We start from the raw sequence: 23,759 nt of genomic DNA, 5'->3' as shown, positions 1-23,759 counted from the left end.
TTACAACTTCTTCCTTTATTAAGGTGTTGCCTAAGGCAATGCTTTCCATTGATCCCAGGGCTTCCGAGGCCCTAAAAAGATATCCTTTTGGACTGTTTACTTGGATTCTCAAACTTGGTTTGTCCTCTATCTTCTGAGGCTCTGGTCTTCTGCTTGCCTTAAGCCTATAGATAAAAGACTATCTCAGAGTTTCTAATTTTGTTCTGGGGAGGAGCAATACCTGCTGGGAGAGCAAAACCAGCCTGGGTTAGGAGGTAACAGTCCCCCGTTCAAGACTGGCCTCCCAAACCTACCGTGGGACTTCAGTCTCTCAGTGCTCTAATTGGCAATGCTTTAAAGAGTATAAAAGTGTACAAGAATGGCTAACCTGCATTGGTAAAGAGAATTCCCTTCCTGGGGAGCTCAACGAAGAAGCCATGAAATCCTTGGAGGTGGAGGAATAAAAACACCCGAAACAAAACAAAATCTGCCTCGCCTCCTTCCCTGGGAGATTCTAGGGATCAAAGGGCATGAAAATAAGTAAAATCTGTAAACGCTAAGACATTAAACCAATGGAAGGCCTTGCTACTAAATTGGCCTCACCTGGAGCGCAAGGACTTGGTGCAATTCACTTCCTTTGCACTCCATACATTCCAGGCTTCCAATTAAAATGTGATCAACTTGTTTATACAACGGAGGAATTGAAGAGTTTGTTTTCCTTTTCCAACTTTGCAGATACAATCTTCCCCAGAAGTAGAATATGCATTTCGGTCTGTAAAATGCCAAGGTTTCTGCATCTAAAAAACAATTTACCATAAGAAAGCCTTCCACGCGGACCACTACCGTGGAGAAAGCAGCCCCCTCTCCACCCGCTGCCCCAAATCAAAATTTCTCTGGAGGAGTCCATTATCCTAGCAGAGGAGTTCCCCCTCCTTCTAGAGTTCCCTAACTTAGGTTTTGTTTTGTCAACTTCAAAGGATCCTCCCCTACCACTCCCCTCCCCAATCAATCCATGGAGGAGCCACCACGTGACAGCCAGGGTCCCATGGGGCCGTGTGCTCAAGGGCTCCTGGCCTTCTTACCCTTCTGTCCTCGGCAGCTCTTTGGCCCCATTTGTCCTTTATCTCCTCCTAAGGAGGAACCGCCTTCTTATCCCCAAAGTCCCGTGTGCCTTTAGGGACATTTCTACATTAACTGCTTTGTAGAGTGTTAAAAAGCCACCGCTGCCAAGCCCTGCCATGCCTCCCTCCACTTGTATTCATTCATTCCAAGTTGGCTTAAAGGGAAGAGCACTGCTCATGACCTCACCTTTGCAGGACTCCGAACAGGCTTGGGCATTGTCCCCCAGAAGAAACCCAGGCAAACTCTTATCAGGCTAGTTCCTCAGCTCGGCTCTCCCAAACCAAAACACCTGACCGGGAGGATGGATTGCCCTTCTTCTATGGTCCCTTGGACTGGAGATGGACCCACCCCCATGCCTTCGGGCAAGCCTCCTCCCAACCCCTAGCTCCAGAGCCCTGCCCCCCCCATCCCCTCCCCACTCGGTGGTAAAGAGTATAAAATCCCAGGCTTGATGGCCTCTGAAGGACAGCTTTCCCGGCATGCTGTCCTCCCGAGGAGCAGCTTTCCACCTATGCTGTTTCACCTATGCTGTCCTCCTGGCCAGATTCAACATTACCTTCCAAATGAATACATTTCTCTCTTTATTTTTAAGCTAAGTTTCAGTCTCGCATTCTTGCACAAGGTACCCTCCCCAGACTCCAGGGGTTCACCTCTAGCACCCCACAATAGTATCAGTTTTAAAATTAAGTGATTGCCCTGCATAGCCCTCAAGGTCCCTTTCAAATCTAAAATCCTAGAATTCTAGGACCCTGATCCCAACACAGTAGTTATGTAGCATCTCTAGGTCCCAACTTCCTCATCAGTGAAATGGGAATATCAGTGCCTGACCTGCGACCTGCTCATTTAATACAGTTTCTCTCCCCCCCCCCAATTAAATGAGAATATATTTGTAAACTATAAAATCCCATACAGCTAAAACAGTCAGAATCTCCTTACTAGTTCATAATCAATGGCGTTCTGATAGACGCAGTAAAGGCTTAAGATTCGAACCCACTATTGTTTTTTATTATATTTTTCAATTTTAAAATTGTATTAATTTCATTTATAATTTTATTTTTATTTATATTTTTATATATAGGGTAAAGAAAATCATTGCCTTTTATAACTATTGCTTTATGACTCAATGAAAAAAATTACTGAATAGGGTGGTAATGTGGTCAAACTAGGGTTTTAAGAAGATAAAATTTCTATTAGATATATATATTTTTTAGTAATACAAAAGGTAAACACTTTTCCTAAAGCATTAAGGGGCTAAGGGGGTTGGCCAGGGTCTAGGAAGTGTCTGAGGACAAATTTGAACTCAGGACCTCCTGTCTCAGATATTTTGTCCACATTTGCAGCTCTCACACTGTGATAATAGATACATGACATCTTCTGTTAAGATTGTGTAATGCCTTAATTAGATTCTGAGCTCCTGGAGCACAGGGACTGTCTTTTGCTTCTTCCTTTTGTATTCCAGCAGTCAGCACATAATGGCAGACACATAGTAGGCATTTAATAAATGTTTATCGTTTGATTCTGTTAAGAAAGGTAGGATGAGGGTTATATCTGGGAGGACTCAGGTAAAGTGTCTCACTCTTCGTTTATAACACCTCTGTAAAGTATTTAAGTCAATAATTATGGCTCTTATCCACCCCTACCACTTCCTAGTTTTGCAAAGAAGCTTAATCCCTTGATTAAAACCTGTCCTGTCACTCGACATTATCAGGGCAAAAACCTTTCTGTTTTTTGTTTGATCCAGTTTGCTCTTTCCTTGTGTTGGTTGTCTTGTGACTCTACAGACCGCAGAAAAATTTATATCCTTCCTCTTTGGGTGAATGGAGGGTGGAGAGAGGAAGAGTCTTTCTTCTCAAGTCTCTACAGCAAAGGTTCACATTGATGCCAAATTGTTCATTTTGCTCTTTGTTCTGTTTTGAATCCTTAAGTCACCTTTACCTATTATTTCCAATTGCTGATTAAGGGAATCTATGATTTCTGGTATGCTTTTGCTTTCCAGATTCTTTTCTGTATATTTCTGTTTTTGTTGCCCTTAACTGGGTGATGTGGCATTCGAGTTTTCTACCCGGTGTACAGGATATGTTTTTTAGGAGGCAGCTAGGTAGCTCAGCACACTGACAGCCAGGGCTAGAGACAAGAGGTCCTGGAGTGACCCTGGGCAAGTCATAGCCCTTGCCACTCTTCTGCCTTACGAGCAATACACATTATTGATTCTAAGATGAAAGGTAAGGGTTAAAAAAAAATATATATATATATATATATATACACACACCCTTAACACCCTTTTCAAGTTGCCTCTACCATGGTGGTATTTGACAACTGCTCTTAAGAGATAGCCTAACTATGCTCAAAAGGTTATAAGATTGTGCATTCCTTTTGAACCAGTAATACCCCTACTGGGTTTGTATCTCAAAGAGATAATGATTTTTAAAAAGGGGGAAAGACTTACTTGAACAAAAATATTTATAGCTGCTCTTTTTATGGTAGCAAAGAATTGGAACTGAGAGGATGTCCATCAACTGGGGAATGGCTGATTGAATTGTAGTGCATGTTGATGATGGAATACTATTGTGCTATAAGAAACGGTAAGCAAGATGATTTCAGGAAAAGTTGAAAAGATCTGTAGAAACTGATGCGGAGTGAAATAAGCAGAACTGGGAGAACGGCGTACACAACAGTAATATTGAATGATGATTGTCTGTGAAAACTTGGCTGCTCTCAGCGATGCAATGATCTGGGACAATCCTGAAAGACACCATGCGGAATGTTCTCCACCTCCAGAGAAAAACCTGTTGGAGTCCTCTTTCACATCAGTGTATTTTATTTATGGTTTTATTTGGGGGTTTTGGTTTTGTATGAGTGTGCTCTTACCACAATGACCAATATGGAAGTGTGTTCTACATGACAATAAAAATAAAATTTCCAAAAGAGAGAGATTCCTTGATTGGCTCTATCTTTCCTCCTGTAGTTCTTACCACAGAAATGGTTACAAGCTTGTCTGGGCAGGTCCTAAAACATTTTTAAACAAATACTGTGAGAGAATGCATATTTATGATAGTTATAGCCATCTACCCAGGACACATGCTGAAACCAGCTTCTACTTGCTGGCAAGAGCCAGTCGTTAAAATTTCAATATGAGCATATATAGCTCAGAAATCAGAAAATATAACAAATCAAGGCTCCAGTTATTTTGTTGCTTACTTAGATTAGTCTAGATGGAAGGCTGAATTCCAGGGATCATCCTGTCAACTTGTTGCTACTTTGACCTTTGTTTACTTTTTTAATAACCCTTACTTTCTGTCTTAAAATCAATACTAAGTGTTGGTTTCAAAGCAAAAGAGAAATAAGGATTAGTTGATTGGGGTTAAGGGAAATAAATGCCCAGGGTTACACAACTAGTAAGTATCTGAGGACAGAATTTGATCTCAGGACCTCATGTCTCCAAGCCTGGCTCTCTATACACTGAGTCACCTAGCTGGCTGTACTTTGATGTATTTTGATAAACTCATTTTAATTCTCAAAAATGTGATAAAAATATCAATAATGGGGGGCAGCTGGGTAACTCAGTGGATTGAGAGCTAGCCTTAGAGACGGGAGGTCCTAGGTTCAAATCTGCCTTCAGACACTTCCCAGCTGTGTGACCCTGGGCAAGTCACTTGACCCCCATTGCCTAGCCCTTACCACTCTTCTGCCTTGGAGCCAATACACAGTATTGACTCCAAGATGGAAGGTAAGGGTTTTTAAAAAAAATATCAATAATGCAGAGTAAATTTATTTATTTTCAATGTAATTTTAAGTTTTTAAAAAATATTTTAAAAATATTTTTCCACGGTTATGTTATGGGCAGGAAGGATACCTTTTGGGGTTCAGGAAGGATACCTTTTGCAAGCATGCAAGACTCCAAACTTAGCTTAAAAACAAAAAGAGATTCATTAGTTTAGAATGTAATGTTGAGAGTGGCCAGGAGAATAGCAAGGTAGAACAGCAAGATGGGAAGCAGTTCTTTGGGAGGACAGCATGAAAGTAAAGGCTGTTCCCCCAGATGACATCAGTTCTGGAGATTATATACTTTTTTACAACAGAGTTAGTGACTCAGGCATGAGGTGGGGTGATCATACTGGGGTCTGCCTGGGGACATAAAGATTCCTTAGTTTTAGGGAACAAACAGATGTCTGATAGGATCGAGGTGTGGCTTGAAGGTGCATCTTTCTGTCCATCTAGAGGACAATCAAAGGAAGATAGTCATCTCAGGACCCTGGAGGGGTCATTGGGTGTTTTTAGGCTCAGAGTCAGGAGAACGCAAAACAAGGGAGTTTTCCTGATAATAGTTTGCCTGGGTTTCTGGGGTACAGTGCCCATGTCAGTTACATGATTCATGTTCTCTCCCTCCTTTCTTTCCTCCCCCTCCTAGAGCTAAAAAGCAATTCCACTGGTTTATACATGTATTATCACTCAAAACCTTTTCCCATGTTATTCATTTTTGTGATAATCTTTTAAATCAAACCCCCAAATCATATACCTATATAAACAAGTAATAAATCATGATTTTTCTTTGTTTCTATTCTCACAGTTCTTTAAATGTAGATATAGCATTCTTTCTCAAAAAAAGTCCTTTAGGATTGTCCTGGATCATTGCATTGCTTTTTGTAGCAGAGTCAATCACATTTGATAGTCCCAATGTTTCAGTTACTATGTAAATTGTTCTCCTGGTTCTGCTCATTTCACTCTGCATCAGTTCATGGAGGTCCTTCCAATTCTTATAGAAATCCATCAATTCATCATTCCTTACAGCGCAATAGTATTCCATCACTATCATACACCACAATTTGTTTAGCCATTCCCCAATCATGGAACAACCCCTCATTTTCCAATTGTTTGCCAACACAAAAATAATGCAGAGCAAATTTAAAAGTATGTTCTGCTATTTCTGAAAAGCTGATTATTAAACATTTGCTAGCTTTTTTAAATTCTTATTTTGCTAAAACTTGTATGCTAGTTGGATTCAAGCTATTAAAAAAAAGTTGTTATTTTTTTATTCCAGTCTAAATATGCCTGGTGCCTTTTCAAAATCAATTCAGATTTCATTATTAGCATAATTTCTAGAATTTGTATTAAGAGAAGGTTTTTTTTTAATCCTTATTTTGTCTTGGAGGAAGCCATGGAAACTGGAAATAGAGTTGAAAAGGGACAACATTCCAGGGATAGGTAACAGTCAAGGAACAGGGCACAATATCTCACTGAACCACTGAGTAAGCAGTTAGGGTACTGATATTTCAGATTTGTTCTGATATATCAGTTCTGTTCTAATTATCTTGTTTTCTCTCTTTTGAAAATCTAGAATAATGGCAATTACTGGTTCTAGTTTGGGATTTGACTGTGTTTTCTGGTCACTGGCCAATGAAACCACCTTTATTTCTATTCTCTCCATTTTCTGCTAGGCCACATCTTATCATGAGAGGGGAGGAGGGGGAGAGAAAGAGACAGAGAGACAGAGAGAAAGAGAGACAGAGAGAAAGAGAGACAGAGAGAAAGAGAGACAGAGAGAGAGACAGAGAGACAGAGAGAAAGAGAGACAGAGAGAAAGAGAGACAGAGAGAGAGACAGAGAGACAGAGAGAAAGAGAGACAGAGAGAAAGAGAGAGAGAGAGAGGGACTGCTATGGTGATGGAAAACCAATCTTTACTTCCAGAGTATAACTAGATCCCTTCAAGGAACATGGAGTTTTTTTTTTATGTCCTTGCAAACTTAGCTGAGTTAGCCTTGAATCAACCTTTCTTCTGCAGTGCCCTGAGGTCACCTCTGCCAGAGGAATGTGGTCTAATAATCTCAGTCATTACCAAAGAAAGTTTGGTGACTCCCTAAAAAGCCTGTGTTAGAGCAACTGGGTGGCTCAGTGGATAAAGAGCCAGGTCTGGAGATGGGAGATTCTGGGTTCAAATGTGTCCTCCAGCACTTAGTAGTTCTATGACCCTGGGCAAGTCACTTTACCCCAATTGCCTAGTTCTTACTGCTCTTCTGCCTTGGAACCAATTCTTAATAGTGATTCTAAGACGTAAGGTAAAGGTTTAAAAGAAAAAAAAAAGCCTGTGTCAAAGGGGCTCCATTCTCTAAAGAAAAGTGAAAGGGGTCTCTTCTTCATTGGTAGGGAGGGTGGGGACATTCCGAGGTCAGCCACTGTATTTTTTCTGCTGCCTCAAGTTTATTGCTCGTGTCACCTCCAGCCCCGACCTTTGCAGGAACGGAAATCTCCCTGAGTGAGACCTGAGATGGACCCATCAGGGACAAGAGCTCGGAGCTTCCTGTCCTTGAAAGCAAGGGCTTGTTTCTTGGCATTGGAGAGGGAGCTGCGGTTCATAAGTCAGCAGCAAGTTCCAAATTTCTATGTGCTGAGAGCCAAACAGGCACATTCTCAAACTACAGTGTGTCCACATCAAGGGTTCTGGATGTACCTGTTTTTAATTCTGAGACTTTTTGCTTCTTGCCAGGGAAACTCGGGGTCATCTTCCAATTATCTGTAGCCCAGAATTAAATTATTTGTTTGCTACTGAAAGGATGTTTGCTGCAATTTCCCCCTTTCCTCTAATTAAATATTGGCAGCTAATGAAGGGAAAGTGGTCTTGGTATTTGCTTCAATTTTTTGGCTGTGAGGGAGAGAGTAGTAATAACATATTTGTAAGCATTAAAGACCTCTTACCTGGTTCTGACCATGACAGGCATCTTTTCAGAGACACTGCTTTGATTAGAAACCATTTTAAAGGGGCAGCTGGGTGGCTCACAGGATAGAGGACCAGACCTGGAGGTAGGAGGTCCTGGGTTCAAATTTGACCTCAGATACTTTCTAGTTGTGTGATTCTGGGCAAGTCACTTAACCCCAATTGACTAGCCCTTACCACTCTTCTGCCTTGGAACTCATACTTAGAATTGATTCTAAAACAAGATTCTAAACAGAAGAATGGGGGTGGGGAGAGAGAAAGTGTTTAAGTTTTTTAGAGGACCCCTGTACTCTCCTCCATCATGAGGGAAAATATGTTTGGGGTGCCCTTGTAGTTCTGATTCTTATTCCTGTTCCTATAACAACAACAACAATAACTAGCATTTATATGGTGCTTTAAGATTTACACTATATATATATATATATATACATAAAATTGGATCTTCATAAAAAAACCTATGAAGTAGGTGTCAAAATGATACCCACTTTTTTGTTATTGTTCAGTCTTTTTCAGTTGTGCCCAACTCTTCCTGACCACATGTAGGAGTTTTCTTGTCAAAGATACCTCAGTGGTGTCCCATTTCCTTCTCCAACTCATTTTACAGATGAGGAACTGAGGCAAATAAGAATGAATGACTTGCTCAGGATCAAAAAGTTAGCAAGTGTTTGAGGCTGGATTTGAACTCAGGAAGATGAGTCTTCTTGACTCCAGGCTTTGCACTCTATCCACAGAGCCACTTAGCTACCCTATTACCATTTTACAGATGAGGAAACTGAGACTGAGCAGGTTAAATGACTTGCTTAGCGTCAGACAGCTAGTAAGTGTTTGGCACAGGGTTTTAAATTCAGGTCTTGAATGCCAATGCTCCACTGTTCCAAATAACTGTCCAACTTGTGATATCATCTTAGAATGGTCCTATTCCTCAGTGACATAATAGTTAAAAAGGCACATCATTTAATTCCCTCTTCCAGAACTTTCTACTTTCCACTATCATTCCTGAGAATCTCCTACATAATTAAACTGCTTGGAATTACAGATATGGGCCATGATTACAATAACCTAAAAGAAAACAACACCAATAGACATCAGAATTGAGAGCAACACTATGGACATTGTAAAAAAATAATAATTTTCCTTGTTCAGTTGTCTCAGTTGTGTCTGACTTTTCATGACTCCATTTGGGGTTTTCTTGGCAGAGATATTGAAGTGTTTTGCCATTTCCTTCTCCAGCTCACTGTATAGATGAGGAAACTGAGGCAAACGGGTGAAATGTCTTGTCATAGGTCACAGTTAGTAAGTATCTGAGGCAATACTTGAACTCACATATTCCTGGGTCTAGGTCTTGGGCTCTATCCACTGAGCCCCTAGCTCCTCTTAATAAAGAAGCAGCACTTTGTCAAGTGGCTAGAGGGTTGGAGTTAAGAACCAGATTCAAATCCTGCCTCTGACTTTGCAAGTCATTTAACATCCCTGAGTCTCAGTTTCTCTACTGATAAAATGGGAACAACAGGACTTAAATTATCCCAGGATTTAATAACAAGGATCTAGATTTAGAGCTAAAAGGCATGTCAGAAATCATCTCATCCAATCTCCATATTTTACAGATGAAGGAAAGTTAGGCTTAAAGATGTTCATTAAGTCACTTCCTAAAAGATATACAAGTAGTTAATGATTGAGTCAGGGTTTGAACCCAGGTCCTCTGACTTCACATCTATCTTTCTTTAACACATTGAGATAACACAGTTTGAAAACATTTTAGAGAACAATCTGAAATTATACTCAAAAAGTTATAAAACTATCCCTTTTGACACAGTAATACCTTTTTTAAGTTTATTTCCCAAGATGATCAAGAAACTATTTTATATGATCTAAAATATTTATAACAGCTTTTTTTTTTTTTGTAGTGGTAAAGAACTGGAAACTGAAGTGATGTCCCTCAACTGGAGAATGGCTGAACTTATTTATGCTTGTAATGGAATACTTTTGTGCCATAAGAAATGATAAACAAGATGATAATGAAAAACCTGGAAAAGATTAGATGAAGTAGATGAAGAAGACTTATATGATGCAAAGTGAAGTAAGCAGAACCAGGAGAACACTACACAGTAAGAGCAAGTATCATCCACTGTGAGGGACTTCGCTATTATCAACAAGGCAAGGATGAAGGACAACGCCAAAGGACTGATGATGAAAAAGGAGATCCAATGCCACAGATGGAGTCTGAATGCAGATTGAAACATATGAGTCTGTTTTGTTTTTTATTTCCTCCGTGAATTTCTCTCTTGTTTCACAACATGACAAAACATGGAAATATGTATATGATAACATATATACAACCTATACACTATTATTATTATTATTATTATTATCTGCCTTCTTGGGGAGGTGAAAAAGGAGGAGGGAAGGGGAAAATTAAAAAAAAAAGAAGAAATGCACATAAATGTGTTCTACTCTTCGTAGAGAATGGAATGGAAGGAGACATGTATGCTGCTGCCAGGCATGAGCAGTGAGTCAGGCTGTTTTGCTTTAACTATTTCTCTGTTACAAGAAGGGGATCCACTGGGAGGTGGTGTTGGGAAATGACAGCATAATAAAAGAAATTTTAAAAAAACTTTAAAGAATAATTGGGCTGTCCATTCTGGAAAGTGATTTGGAATGATGCTCCAAGAGTTACTAAACTGTTCTAGCTCTTTGACCCAGTAATACTATTACTGAGCCTATACTCCAAAGAGATGAAAGAAAGAAGTAAAGTTTAATAATAACATTAACTAAATCTACATAACACATAGATTCAAGCATATAGCATGTCTATATACATGCATATGTTTACACACATGTCATACATATACAAACATGTAGTGTATATAGCATAGTATGATTAGTTATTAATAATAACTAACATTTATATGATACATATTCAACTATAAAACATACACATATAATATGTATATAATATAAATTAGTTTGATGGTAACTAATATTTGTTATAATATACTTATACATAAACTATATATTATATAATGATTATAAATGCATACTTAATTATATAGCATAATGTACATAGATGATAACATATGATGTGATATACTTATACCACCAACCTGGGGCTAGTTGATTTCTAAGATCCCTTCCTGCTATAAATCATACGATCTCCTTTTTACAGAGGAGGAAACTGGGGTTCAGAAAGATGACATAACTTATCTGGGTTCTCAAAGCCTCTAGGGTGTCAGAGCCAGCATTGAAATCCGTGTATCTAAACAGTCAGCTCCTAAGCTTCCTCTTTGATGCCTCTTTCTAACTTTATATAATACAAGGAGATTATTTTAAATACCAAAAGGAGACCAGGCAAAATGCCATGAGATATTTGAGAAGGGAGGAAATAAAGTAAAGTGCCCCTTTTACAAGGCTTTGAAAAAAAGACTTTTGTAGAATTGCGAGTCTCAATGATAAAAATAATAAAAATCATCATCTCCAGCATTTATGTAGCACTTTAAGATTTACAAAACTCTTCACTAGTATGATCTCATTTAATCTTCATAACAACCCTGAGAGGGAAATGCTAGGATTATCCTCATTTTATAGATGAAGGAACTTTGACAGAGGTTAACTGACTTCCTTAGAGTCATCCAGCTAATAATAAGTATCTAAGTATGAATTTGAACTTGGGTCCTGTGCTCTATCCATTCTACCCTCTTTTAAAAATAGAAATTCTTGCAAAAACAAAGAAGATTTTACATAGAGTAGAATATGGAATTGTGATGGCTCTGGATGAGGACCTCTGACATTGACCTTTATCTTATCAGGGTATCGTAACAGCCGGATAAATACAATTTCATTTTTCATTTAGATCCCAATTATCAGGAGATGAAATAAATAAATACAGAACCACACAGACATAGGTGAATAAAAGAATATAGACTTTCTGCTTGAAAAATCCAGGCAATTAATTGCCTCAGTTTTCCATGTTGCTTTGCCAATGGGTCCTTTCTTTCCTTAAGTTATGGTTTTGAAACCCACAGTACTTTAAGAGCTATGGTAACAGTTGTGGAGGTAGAAGCATTCCCAGAATTTCCTGGATCAGACCACGGACTCCTCATCCAACATTCCTGTTAATAACTAATACCTAATGCCTCCCAAGAGCTGAGAAAGTAAACAAAACAAAACTCTGCCATTACTAGCTGGGTTTTTTTTTATATATTGCAAAAATAATTCCTTTGGGAACTCAGCAGTAAAATAGTTTATCCTATGAAGCATGAGATCTGATTACTGTTATCACTGTTCTAAGGTTTACTGTTACCAGTGCAAATATTATGAAATTCCCCAACCTTTTTATAAAATCCCATTATAGCTTAATTGAACAATCATAAGAATATCCTCCAAAGCTACTTCTTAGTACTTGGCCATCTGTACATTCCCTTCCCTCTTAGAAGGTTGGACCTTTTGGACAAAAGGCAGAGAATTGCAGAATCCTAGAGCCAGAAGGGGCCTTAAAGATGATCTAGTCCACCTTCTTCCTCCTCTCTCCCCACCAATACACCCATGGGAGGAAACACAGTCCCAGAGAAGATGAGGAATTCATCCAAGGTGAGCTAGGTAGGGGCCAAGCTGGGTCCTAGAAACCACATCTTCTGATCATCGGTCCAGCATTTTTTCCACCATGGCACTGAGTCAGAAAAAAAGAAAGGAGAAATAGGGTGCATGAAAACTGCAGGCTTCCTATTTATCTTGCCCTATCTCTGTCCTTGGGATTATATTCAGTGGTATTCTGGAAAACTTTTACTGAGGGCAGCTAGGCAGCTCAGTGGCTAAAGAACCAGACCTGGTGAGAGGATTCAAATCTAGACTCAGACACTTCTTAGCTGTGTTACCCTGGGCATGTCACTTAATCCCAGCAGCTTGGCCCTTATTGCTCTTCTGCCTCAGAACTGATAAGAAGTATTGGTACTAAAACACAAGAGAAGAGTTTTTATTTGTTCATTTTTAATTGGGGGCAGCTAAAGTGGCTCCATTGATTGAGAGTCAGACCTGGAGATGGGAAATCCTGGATTGAAATCTGGTCTCAGTTCCTCTCTAGCTGTGTGACCCTGGGCAAGTCCCTTAATCCCCATTGCCTAGCCCTTACCACTCTTCTGCCTTGGAACCAATACTAAGATGGAGGGTATATATATATATTTTTTTTTAATTATTATTTTTTTACCTTCTGTCTTGGAATCAATGGCAGAAGAGTGGTAAGGGCTAGGCAATGAGGGTTAAGTGACTTGCCCAGGGTCACACAGCTGGGAAGTGTCTGAGGCCAGATTTGAATCTAGGACCTCCCAACTCTAGGCCTGGTTCTTAATCCACTGAGCTACCCAGCTGCCCCCTAACATTTTTCTAAAAAATAAAACAAATACTTTAACAATTGGCTCTCTTCACCATTAAGCAAGAGACATTTTAAGGTTTAATTTGCTTTACTAACATTCTTAATCACTTTCTTAAGACTAGACACTCAATAAAACAATAAAAGATACCCTGCCATGTACCATCTGCCAATTTCCAAATTGTAAATTGACTCATTTTGAAAAATTTAACAATCTGCTCTCAGGAACTGGTTAGAATTGGCTCTATCACAATTCTGGATATTTCAAAAGATATTATAGAACAAGGGGAATGGAAAATTGAGAGAACATTGAATTGTTTAAAAGACAACAGTTGAACAAGGAGAACAGCAAGACCGATAGCAAATGAAAGTGTATATACATCAAATTTCATGACAAGGGACTGTCTAAATTAATTTTCCAAACTTCAATTTATTGTATTAAATTTTATTCCAATTTCTGCCATTCAATCATTTTTCAATCTTGTCTGACTCTTCCTGACCCCATTTGGGTTTTTCTTGTCAATGATACTGGACATTTGCTTTGCCATTACCTTCTTTGTCTCATTTTACAGATGAAGAAACTGAGGCCAATATGATAAAGTGATTGCCCAGAATCACACAGCTAATAAGTGTCTGAGGTCAGCTCTAAACTCAGGAAAACGAGTCTTTCTGACTCCAGATCCAGCACTCTATCCTTTTTGTCACCTAGCTGCTTATTCTAATAATCACTAACTAACACTTATATAGAACTTTAAGATTTACAAAGCTCGTTGCTTATGCTATTTCATTCAATCATGACAAGAATTCTGTGCAGTAGGGGCCATTATCATTCCATCCTAAAGATGGGGAAATTGAGGCAATTGAAGTGACTTGCCCAGTGTCACATAGCTAGGAAGTGCCTTGGAGAGCTTAAGAAATCAGAGCTGCCCGATTCCAGGACTGGTACTCTAGGAACTATGGTACCTATTGAATTGTAAGGGCAAAGTTTTTGAAGAGCTTTTTATATAGAGATTTATACTTTAATGATGTGTTTTGTTATATAATATATATCTTATTTTGAAGGTTAAGAGCAGTAGCAGCTAAGAAGAGCATACAGTGTTAGGGATAAATGGGAGTAGAAATGGAGCAATGAATATATATAGTGGAAGGTCTGATGGTATAACCCTGATTTGGGGCTTTGGGGAAAAGTCAGGATCTTAACAATTATTCCCCAGGCTCCAGGTAACGACCTGCTTGGAGTTAAGAGTTGATGGACTAATAAAATCCCTGTAACTGGCTGATGAGTAGCATAGACAGGATGCAATATTCATCACTGGAGCCAGTAAACACAATGGTGAAATCACAACTCTACCAATGAAAACCCACCTGAAGCCAATCTCATTTTTTTTTCCCTACCCTGCTACCCGCTGGATTTCAACTCTGCCCCCTCTCCTCTGGACCATGCATCAGAGAAGAGGCGCAAAGCCACACTACTCTGCATCAGATAATCTTTTCACTCTGACTGTTTTCCACTCAACTGCCAGGAATATCCACCCACTCCTGCTCCTTTTCAGCTCTTGGTCTGAGAAATGTAATCAAATCAATATTACAGTTGCCTCTGGCCAGTAATGTCAATTCAATGACCTATTATTCAATTTAGAGTCACCTCCCCTTTAGAACATAAGTTTCTGGAAGGTAGAGACTTTATATTCATATTCCCAGCTCAGGGTAGTGTTTGTCACATAATAAATGTTTAATAAATGTTTTCTTTTTTTCATTCAATGAAGGATGAATGAAGAAAGGTCTTAGAAATAGAAGGGATGTTCATGATCACCTAATATAACTTCCTTATTTTATTGATGAGACTACTGTGGCTCAGAGAAATTAAATGACTTGCCAAGGCATTCCTGAAAAACATCATAACTAGTATTCACATCCAGTTTCAATTCCAACCTTTAAATCTCACCTTCTTTCCAATGTGACACCCACTGACTCTTATGCTTTATCTCTACAACTTTCCATGTTGTTTTATCTGATGGGAAATCACTTAATTCTAACGAGCTCCATTAAATAAAGTTATTAAGAGTCTATTAGCAGGGCAGCGAGGTGGCTCAGTGGATAGAGAGCCAGACCTGGAGATAAGAGATCCTGGATTGAAATCTGACCTCAGATACTTCCTAGCTGTGTGACCCTGGGCAAGTCACTTAACCCCTATTGCCTAGCCCTTACCCCTCTTCTGACCTGGAGCCAGTACACAGTATTGATTTTAAGAAGGAAGAAAGTAAAGGCTAAAAAACCAAAAGGGAACTTGGACTCCATAAACTTTAAGCAATATATCTTTATAGGATAAGTGAGGGAAGAGAGTACCCAGAATGTGCAGTGGTAGTGCTTCCTTATTCTAACAAAGGAACTGATAAAGTTTAGTATCAAAGAATCACAGATTTGGAGTACAAAGGAATCTGAAAGATCATGTATGGGAAGCTGGAGTTGGGAGGGGTGGTGGTGGCAGGAGCAGTGGATAGACTACTGGATCTAGAGTCAGGACAGTTCATCTTCCTGAATTCAAATCTGACCTCAGATGATTATTAGCTGTATGACCCTGGACAAGTCACTTAATCTTGTTTGTTTCATTTTCCTCATCTATAAAACAAGCTGGAGAAGGAAATGACAAACTACTCCAGTATCCTTGCTGAGAAAACCCCAAATGGCATATGAAGAGTTGGACATGACTAAAAGGAATAAACAACAAAAGTCTGAACTCCTCTTATAACAGCTGATAAAACTGAGACAGACCCAGGTTCTCTGACTCCAGATGCAGCATTCATCCCACGGCACTAATTTTCACCCTATCTTAGAGAAGAAAAAAATAGGGATGGGAGGATAAATGGGGAATGATAATGTCTTCAAGTATTTGAAAGGCTGTCATGAGGAAGAACCATTAGCTTTACACTGCTTGACCCCAGACAAGAGAATCATCTATGTTCAAGACAGTCTTTAAACAAAGGCAGGAGGATCACTTGAATATGTCAGAGAGGGGATTCCTGTTTGTTAGGTTATACATTGAACTAGGTGATCATAGGGTCATGGATTTAGAGTTAGAAGAGATCTTAGAAGTCATAGAATTTATATCTCAAATTTTTCAGATGAAGAAACAAGCACAGAGAATTTAAGTGACCTGCATAGGGTTCATTATTCAGTTGTTTCAGTCCTGTTCAACTCTTCATCACACCATTTGGGGTTTTCTTGGCAAAAATATTGGAGTGGTTTGCCTTTCCTTCTCCAACTCATTTGACAGATGAGGAAACTGAGGAAAATAGGGTTAAGTGACTCATCCAGGGTCACACAACTAGTAAGTGTCCAAGCTCAGATTTGAACTTAAGAAGATGAATCTTCCTGACTTTGGGCCTGGCACTTTATCTACTATTTCACTTAGCTGCCCCTTGCTTAGGATAGATGATAAAATAGTATTAAAAGCTCTTAAACTAGGCCACTGGGCAAGGAAGAAATGCTTTCTTTTAGAGAAAATACCTACTTAATGGACATCAATACAAATAAACACTCTAAGGATGTTCAAATAATACAGCATAAATATAATGCTTTTTCCTTAAACTAAACTTATTGGCAGCCTCCTTTACAATCTTAAAAACTTACTGAGAATCCCCATTTCCATGAGCTTTTGCTTATCAGACATATTTATTGATATTTTACCATATTAGAAATTAAAATGCTTTATTATGAAAATACTTTTGACCTCATGAATCCCAAAAATGTGCTTTGTAATCTCCCCCTTTTCTAATTGATGCTGTAAAAAATAGTCAGAGGTTCTTTGATATTTATGTGTATGTGTATATATATATATATATATATATATATATATAAAATATACATATAGATTCATACTACTCCTCCACTCTCTGCAATATAAAGGAAATAGTTATGATAATAATAGCATTTACAGTACTTTAAGGTTTACAAAATGCTAAACATAAGTTATTTCATTTAAGAGCACTTGAGAGTGTCTCTCAAGATATCCACCATCTGCCTCCTTATGACTTCTTCCAGATTAACTCTTGATATTTTAAAATGAAATTTAGTTGGAATTAATAATAAACAATGGAGGGTTTGGGGTGAGCTCCTAGTGTGATTTGTCTTTTCTCCTGAGCCTCCTGGGAATGGAATTAATCGTTGGCACCCCAATATGGACTATCCTGACTTCTTTTGTCCCATCCCAAGCTTTCCCCCTGATTTTCATAGCGCTCTCTTTACACCTGACAAGATATGATACCAGAGAACTTCTTTGTCCCTGCACACTGTCTGAATAGTTTAAATGGTCACGCCGCACTCTGATTGGCTTGGTCAGCAAAAGCACAATACCCTGAACTAGCAGAGGCTTAACACATGTTGGTTAAATGAATGAATGAATAGTTCTGGTAACTCACCCAGAGAAGGGGCAGTGATGGTGAGAATGCAATAGTTTTCTTTTTCCATAGTTTCATACTGCTTTCTTTTTGCCAATCCAGGAGAATTATGCCCTCTACCACAGAATCAAAATCCACGTCCATTTAGGATCCCTCTCCCTGCTCTGTTTGACTCATTAAAAGTGGGGAGGTGGTAAGAGAGTTCATCAAATTTCTCTTATCCTTTTACTAATGCAGAGTATCTTAGACATAAAGTTAGTAACTCTTCTTTCTGGATACACATACACATAGCAACCCAAAATACATTATATATAATTCTGTATACATATTTTGCTTTGTTGTTTCAGTCATGTCTGACTCTTCATGACCCCATTTGAGATTTTCTTGGTAAAGATACTGGAGTGATTTGGCATTTCCTTCCCCAGTTCATTTTACAGATGAGGAAGCTAAGACAAACCCCAGCTAGTACTGGTCTGAGGCTGCATTTGAACTCAGTTCTTCCTGACTTTAGGCCAGCAATCTATTCACTGTGCCACCTAGCTGCCTCTTAAACAAATATACATATTTTATATATATGTGTATATATATATACATATATATATATACTTAATAGTGTGCATATGCCTATGTTTGTGTGTGTATATATTTGTACACCATTGTGTTTCTGCTTAAGGCTGCTGAAGTCATTCTCTTCCTTCAGGACTCATATCAGGTGCTGTGCTTTCTTCATAAAGTCTCCCTTTAACTTATTAACTAAAAATGGTTGCTTCTTTAAATATCTTCTAGTACTTTGCCTAGACCACTGGTTTCTGTTTGGGTAACTCCCTTTTATCATAGTTATTTGTTTACATGTCTTCTCTTTTAGATTGTAAGCTACAAGAGGGTAAAGTTCATATCATTTCTATTTTCTGTATTCCTAGTGCAGAACACAGCCTGTAAACAGCAGGTGCTTAATGTTTGTTGGATGAATTAATGAATAAGTGAATGAAAGTAAAATTTTCCATTCTAGTAACCAGTTTGTAGTCTTTTATTAGTCAAGGGGTCTTAAAATTTAGAGCTAATTCCCTTTTCCACCATGGAGGAAGAGGATTATGTAAAAAGGAGGGAAATAGAGATGTGAGGGATACCTGGGTTGATCCTCCTAAAAAGGAGATGGTCAATTGCAGCGAAGTAGATCAGTGGGTAGAGAACCAGGTCTGGAGATGGGAGATCCTGAGTTCAAATTTGACCTCGTACCCTCCCTAGATGTGTGACTGCACAAGTTACTTAACCCCATTTGTCTCACCCTTACCTCTCTTTTGCCTCGGAATCCGTACTTTGTATCAACTCTAAAATATAAGGTAAGGGTTAACCAAAAAAAAAAAGCCACACATTTTCTGGGATGCTTGACTCCAGATAAGAGAATGATCCTGAAACCTTGCCAGCCAACTCCCAATTATCCACATCAGCAGATGCACAATATACACATTGCACAACAGAATGTATATGTATTACGTAAAGTAACATGCGACCAAAATAATAAATATTTTCCATCCTACCCACATTTTAAAATCAGTCCTCAATAAGAGGAATACAGCCAGGAAAATAAATCTATTTCATTTTTTTAGTGCTAAAAAGCTTAAGTATTTTAGTCCAATACTTTATATACTTTTTGGGGGGTGGTGATTGCAATTGCATGCAAGTTGTGGCAGATAATATTACCCTTCAGGTGTCTTAAGATAGATCAAAGGGCTAAAGTGACAAGAGCGTCAGACTTGAAGTCAGGAATGACCTGGCTCTGAATCTTGCTTCTGATACTAGATCTTAAACTAGATGAATCTCAGCTTCTACATCTGTAAAATGGGAATAGCAATACCTGTAAGACCTTGTGCCCAGGGCTATTGTTAAGGCCAAATGCAAAATTTTTTAAAGTTAAATTAAAGCATTATAGGAATTCAGCTATTATAAGATTTTTAGATGAATGAAGCGTTTGAACTGATCATATCTTACTTTCACTTTAAGGATGAGAGGTAAAATGCTTTACCCAAGGTGACATAGTTTCTGACAGAGACAAGAGTAGACCCCCATGCCTCATAGGCCAGTGTTTTGTTTTGTGTTTTGCTGTACCATAACTGGTTACAGTAAAATCTCATCATAGATCACAAAATGCTTTAGTAACTTTATTTGTCTGAGGTAAATTAGAATCTTACTTTGATATTAAATGTGCCCCCTCCTCCCAAGTTATTTTGCTTAACAAGGTGTACATTTAATTTAACACTATTAAAATTAAAGATCTTTCCTTAGATTGTAGACAAAGGCATTCCTTCCCTTTATTTATAAGGAGTGGGATGAAACTACAATCTAAGGGAATACGCCTTGGTTTGCAATTATGCAATCAGAGAACATAAGCATTTCACTGAAAAAAAAAAAAAGCTATCCCTTAAACTATTTTCTATCTTGTGGAAAGTATGCTTCTTGAGAGAAAGCATTGTTTCATTCTTTTTATTCTCAGCACCTAGCACAGTGCCTTTAGTAGTAGGTTCTCAATAAATGTTTGCTCACGGCTTACAGAAAAACAACTTGTTAATTAATTGGATTTTTGATGTGTCTGTGGCCAGAAACAGAAAGAGATTCCCTACATGTTTCATCTCTCTAGGACTTAGGTAAGTCATCTAACCTCTCGTGGCCTCAGTTCTTACCTGCAAAATGATGGGCTTGCTCCTGTGATTTTTTTTTCCTTAGCAGGATGGACCTCACTGTACATCATTTAGGCTTGGTGCTCTCAAGTTCCTTCCCCCTCCTCCTCCCTTAGTGAGGGAAATGCTCCCTGGCTTGGCCGGTTTCTTCAAATGTTCCGAGAACACAAAGGACAGAAAGATATGGTCTCTCAAGACAGACACAATGTTGTTCTCAGCCTAAATAGTTGCTGAGAAAGCTCAAGGTTCTGAATATCATAATTATGAAAAGAGTAGATTACAAAAGGAAATAATTTAATCTCACCCCTGAAGCAAAAATGGATTTGGTTTGACCTCCGTTCATCTTTATTCCCTTTGGCGGGCTTGTCGCGAGGACAATTTACCCAGACTAGAAAGCTGAAAAGAGGGTGGAAAGAGAGGGAGGGAAGAACCTGGGGATTTTGCCTCAGTTTGAGGGGGTGGGGAGGGGGGGGACGTAAATTGTGGAATGTTTTTTCTTTCACTCCTAAAAATGACAATAAGTCTCTTGTAGTTATTTATTTGGAAGTAGTACTTCCAATGCGTCTAGGATTTCATTCATCTTACCGATGTCCTTGGTATTTGTTAAAATCAACACCTTCATGCTCCCTTCCCTATTACTGTTATTGTTATTACATTTTGACAAATGCAATTTTATCTTTTGGCAAGTTAACTTGGGAAGTTCTGAGCACTCCGGAGCCCCAAAGCTGCGCAGCCTCTAGTGGTCCCGGTGTCTTAGTCAGTGGACTGCAGAGAGCTTCTGAAAGTGACTTCCCGCCCCCGGGACCTCCTCACCCCCACCCCTCCCCCACCCCGCCTCCCCTCCTTCCAATGATAGACGCAACGAAATGGTGAGAAGGGCGATAGGTGTGCCTCCCTGGCTGAGCCGGGATGTAAACTTTATAAATGATTGGATAAGATGAAGAAAGCGACTCCCCCACAGCGCTCAGCTTAGTTTCCCTGGCTCAGGCTGACAGTAGCTGAGCGCTCGCTCCGCCCGCCCGCCCGCCCGCACTCTGCACCCGCCTGGAGTCAGAGCTGCCAGCCCGGCTCCGGCTCCGGCTCCGGCTCCGGCTGCGCTCGGCTCCAGGTCATTCACTAGCCAACGGAACCCAGCTCCACATCATGCCGCCGCCGCAGCAGCAGCCGGCTCCTGCCGCCGCCCTCAGTACTGTCCTGCTGCTCCTTTTGCTGGCCACCGACTCTTCGCAGAGTGAGTACCCCCGGCCCCAGAGGCCGCCTCCCTAGCTCTGCTCTATACCCCTGGGCAAGGGGGAATCAGGACACGGACCTAGGGAGCACCGAACTGCCCTCTTAACCACCACCCCGACACAGCCCGGCGCCTGTCCTCTCCGGCTCAGAGCCTGGGTAGGGGGATCCTCTGCCCAGATATCCTCCCCACCCGACCCGTGGCTTCGTCCCCCAGCCCCACCCTCCACAATGCGACAACAGCAGCAGCAGCAGCCGCCGCCGCGGCCGCAGCATCACAGCTTCCTTCAAGGACACTCGCGAAAGTGCTCAATCCCCAGCTTGCTAAGGCTGCAGAGGGTGCAAGCTGGGAGGCTTGGGAGGGAGAGAACAGTTCGGTCCCCTGGTTGCAAGCAGGGCGGGGTGTCGATGCCTGAATTTATGAGCACCTCTTCTTTCCCCCCAATGCCTCCCATTCCATTTCCCACCCGTCCCTCCTTCTCTCTCTCCTTTCCCGCCCCGGGTGTTGTGCGGGGCAGCCGTGCTGTTGCGGGCCCGGGAGGCAACCCAGTTCCTGCGGCCGAGACAACGCCGAGCCAACCAGATCTTTGAAGAGACCAAGCAGGGCCATCTAGAGAGAGAATGCATAGAGGAGCTGTGCAACAAGGAAGAAGCCCGAGAAGTGTTCGAAAACGACCCCGAGACTGTAAGGATATTGGGGAGTGAAGAGGTGGCTTGGATGTATGCGTGGGACGAAATGGGGAGGGAATGGTGTTCAGGGAGAATCCCAGGGGCGGAGTGACCGGGAGACCAGAGAGCTTAACCAGTCTCTATGGGAGCTGCACGCCTTAGTCCGCGCATCCTTAGTCCGCCCTTCCCTTCGCTTCCCTTCTCTACTACCCTTTCTGTCCCTATCCGAAGCAGCTGGAATTAGGGCGCCAGCTGTCCGCACAGCTGGGGAAGATGTTTGGACGAGAAACCATTAGATAAATAATTTAAACCACAGGACATAGGCTGGGCTTTGCTGAACAGGCTTTTGAGGAAGCTCTGGACAAGTCACATTCTCTTTCTCTCTCTTTTCTGGACACACACGTTTAAACATACACATGATATGCATGCGCAGATGGTTCTGCTTAGCTGATTGGGTGCCCTTGAGATTCTTTTATCACCTCCACTGATGGATTTCATGGGTTAGTCCTTTGGTTTGGGGATACCGGTTCCTACGTTGCATCCTGGGTGTTTTTTAAGATCATGTTCCTAAAGTATAGAATAAATGAAAGGTTGTCAAGGAGGATAGAGCTCTGAAGACATTCATGTCTCACTTCATTTTTTTAAATATGACGATCATCTTTAAGACCTGCAGTTCAGCAGGAATAGAAGAGAGACTTGTCTTGTAGTGCTGTTAAGTGAAATAAAATATTCAATAAAGCAGACTTCTTATCCTCATTCTGTAACCTTCAACAAACATTCCCCCAAAGCAACGACTTTAAGGAAAATCTTACTTTGAAATAATTTGAGGGAACTATATATATGAACTATATATACACATGTATTTTTAGAAATAGAAATATAGTGGGCCTCTTGTTTTTGAGTCCATATGGTTTTCCCCCATTTATTTTCTTTCCTGGCTAGTTAGATCTTCTAGGCCTGTGATGGTGAACCTACAGCTTGGCATAAGACTTCTCTGCATGCCAAGGACCCAGTGCACCTGTCCCTGCATCACAGAGTAGGCTAGGGTTCCTAACTAGAAAGCCAGAGGGAGGCTCAGCTGGGCTGCTTCCCTCCTCTCCCCAGTAGGAGGTCTCTTCTGATAGCATCCCTTGCTGGACAAGATTGCCCCACCCCATTCACAATACAAAGACCTCTTAATTACCTTTGACCTAAGTGAGACAGAAACAATTTATTTCTTTATTATCAGCAGGAACCAGGGCCTTTACTATACAAAGTATTTTTGGGATTTGGTGATGTGTCTTATGAGTTTGTTCTTTAAAAATGTTCAAAACTGTAGTCTAGTGATTTAGGAATAAATTTTATGAACCCCAGGCTGGACTAACATCCTCTTCAGCTCCCTTCCCCAGTTTCTTTCATAAGCAAGTTTATTCTTAATCCCCTCACCTCTTAATAACCCTGCCCCTTCAATTTGCATTCAAAGGGGGTACCTTTCTGAGTTGAACCAGTGTTCTAGAAGCTCTGGAAAACACCATAGTAGTTTCTCAGGTAGAGATCTGCCCTGCAGCCAGATTAAAACCTGACTTCAACCCTTGCTAAAAAGGTTAATTTGGAGGATACCTGCTTCAGGAAGGCTGGACCA

General features: G+C 40.2%; 1 protein-coding gene across 1 annotated transcript in view; it reads left to right on the top strand.

Moving 5' to 3' along the window:
- The first annotated feature begins 21,002 nt into the window (after positions 1-21,002).
- GAS6 (growth arrest specific 6) overlaps positions 21,003-23,759 on the top strand; it is a 95,503-nt gene continuing 92,746 nt past the window's right edge. Inside the window, exons 1-2 of the mRNA XM_001373488.4 lie at positions 21,003-21,473; positions 21,988-22,154. Of these exons, the coding sequence (XP_001373525.2) occupies positions 21,386-21,473; positions 21,988-22,154 (255 nt within the window). The 5' untranslated portion in view covers positions 21,003-21,385. The remainder of the gene's footprint in view (positions 21,474-21,987; positions 22,155-23,759) is intronic.

This window comes from Monodelphis domestica, chromosome 8 (assembly GCF_027887165.1).
Source record: "Monodelphis domestica isolate mMonDom1 chromosome 8, mMonDom1.pri, whole genome shotgun sequence".
NCBI lineage: Eukaryota > Metazoa > Chordata > Mammalia > Didelphimorphia > Didelphidae > Monodelphis > Monodelphis domestica.
This window is presented reverse-complemented; position numbering and strand designations above follow the sequence as displayed.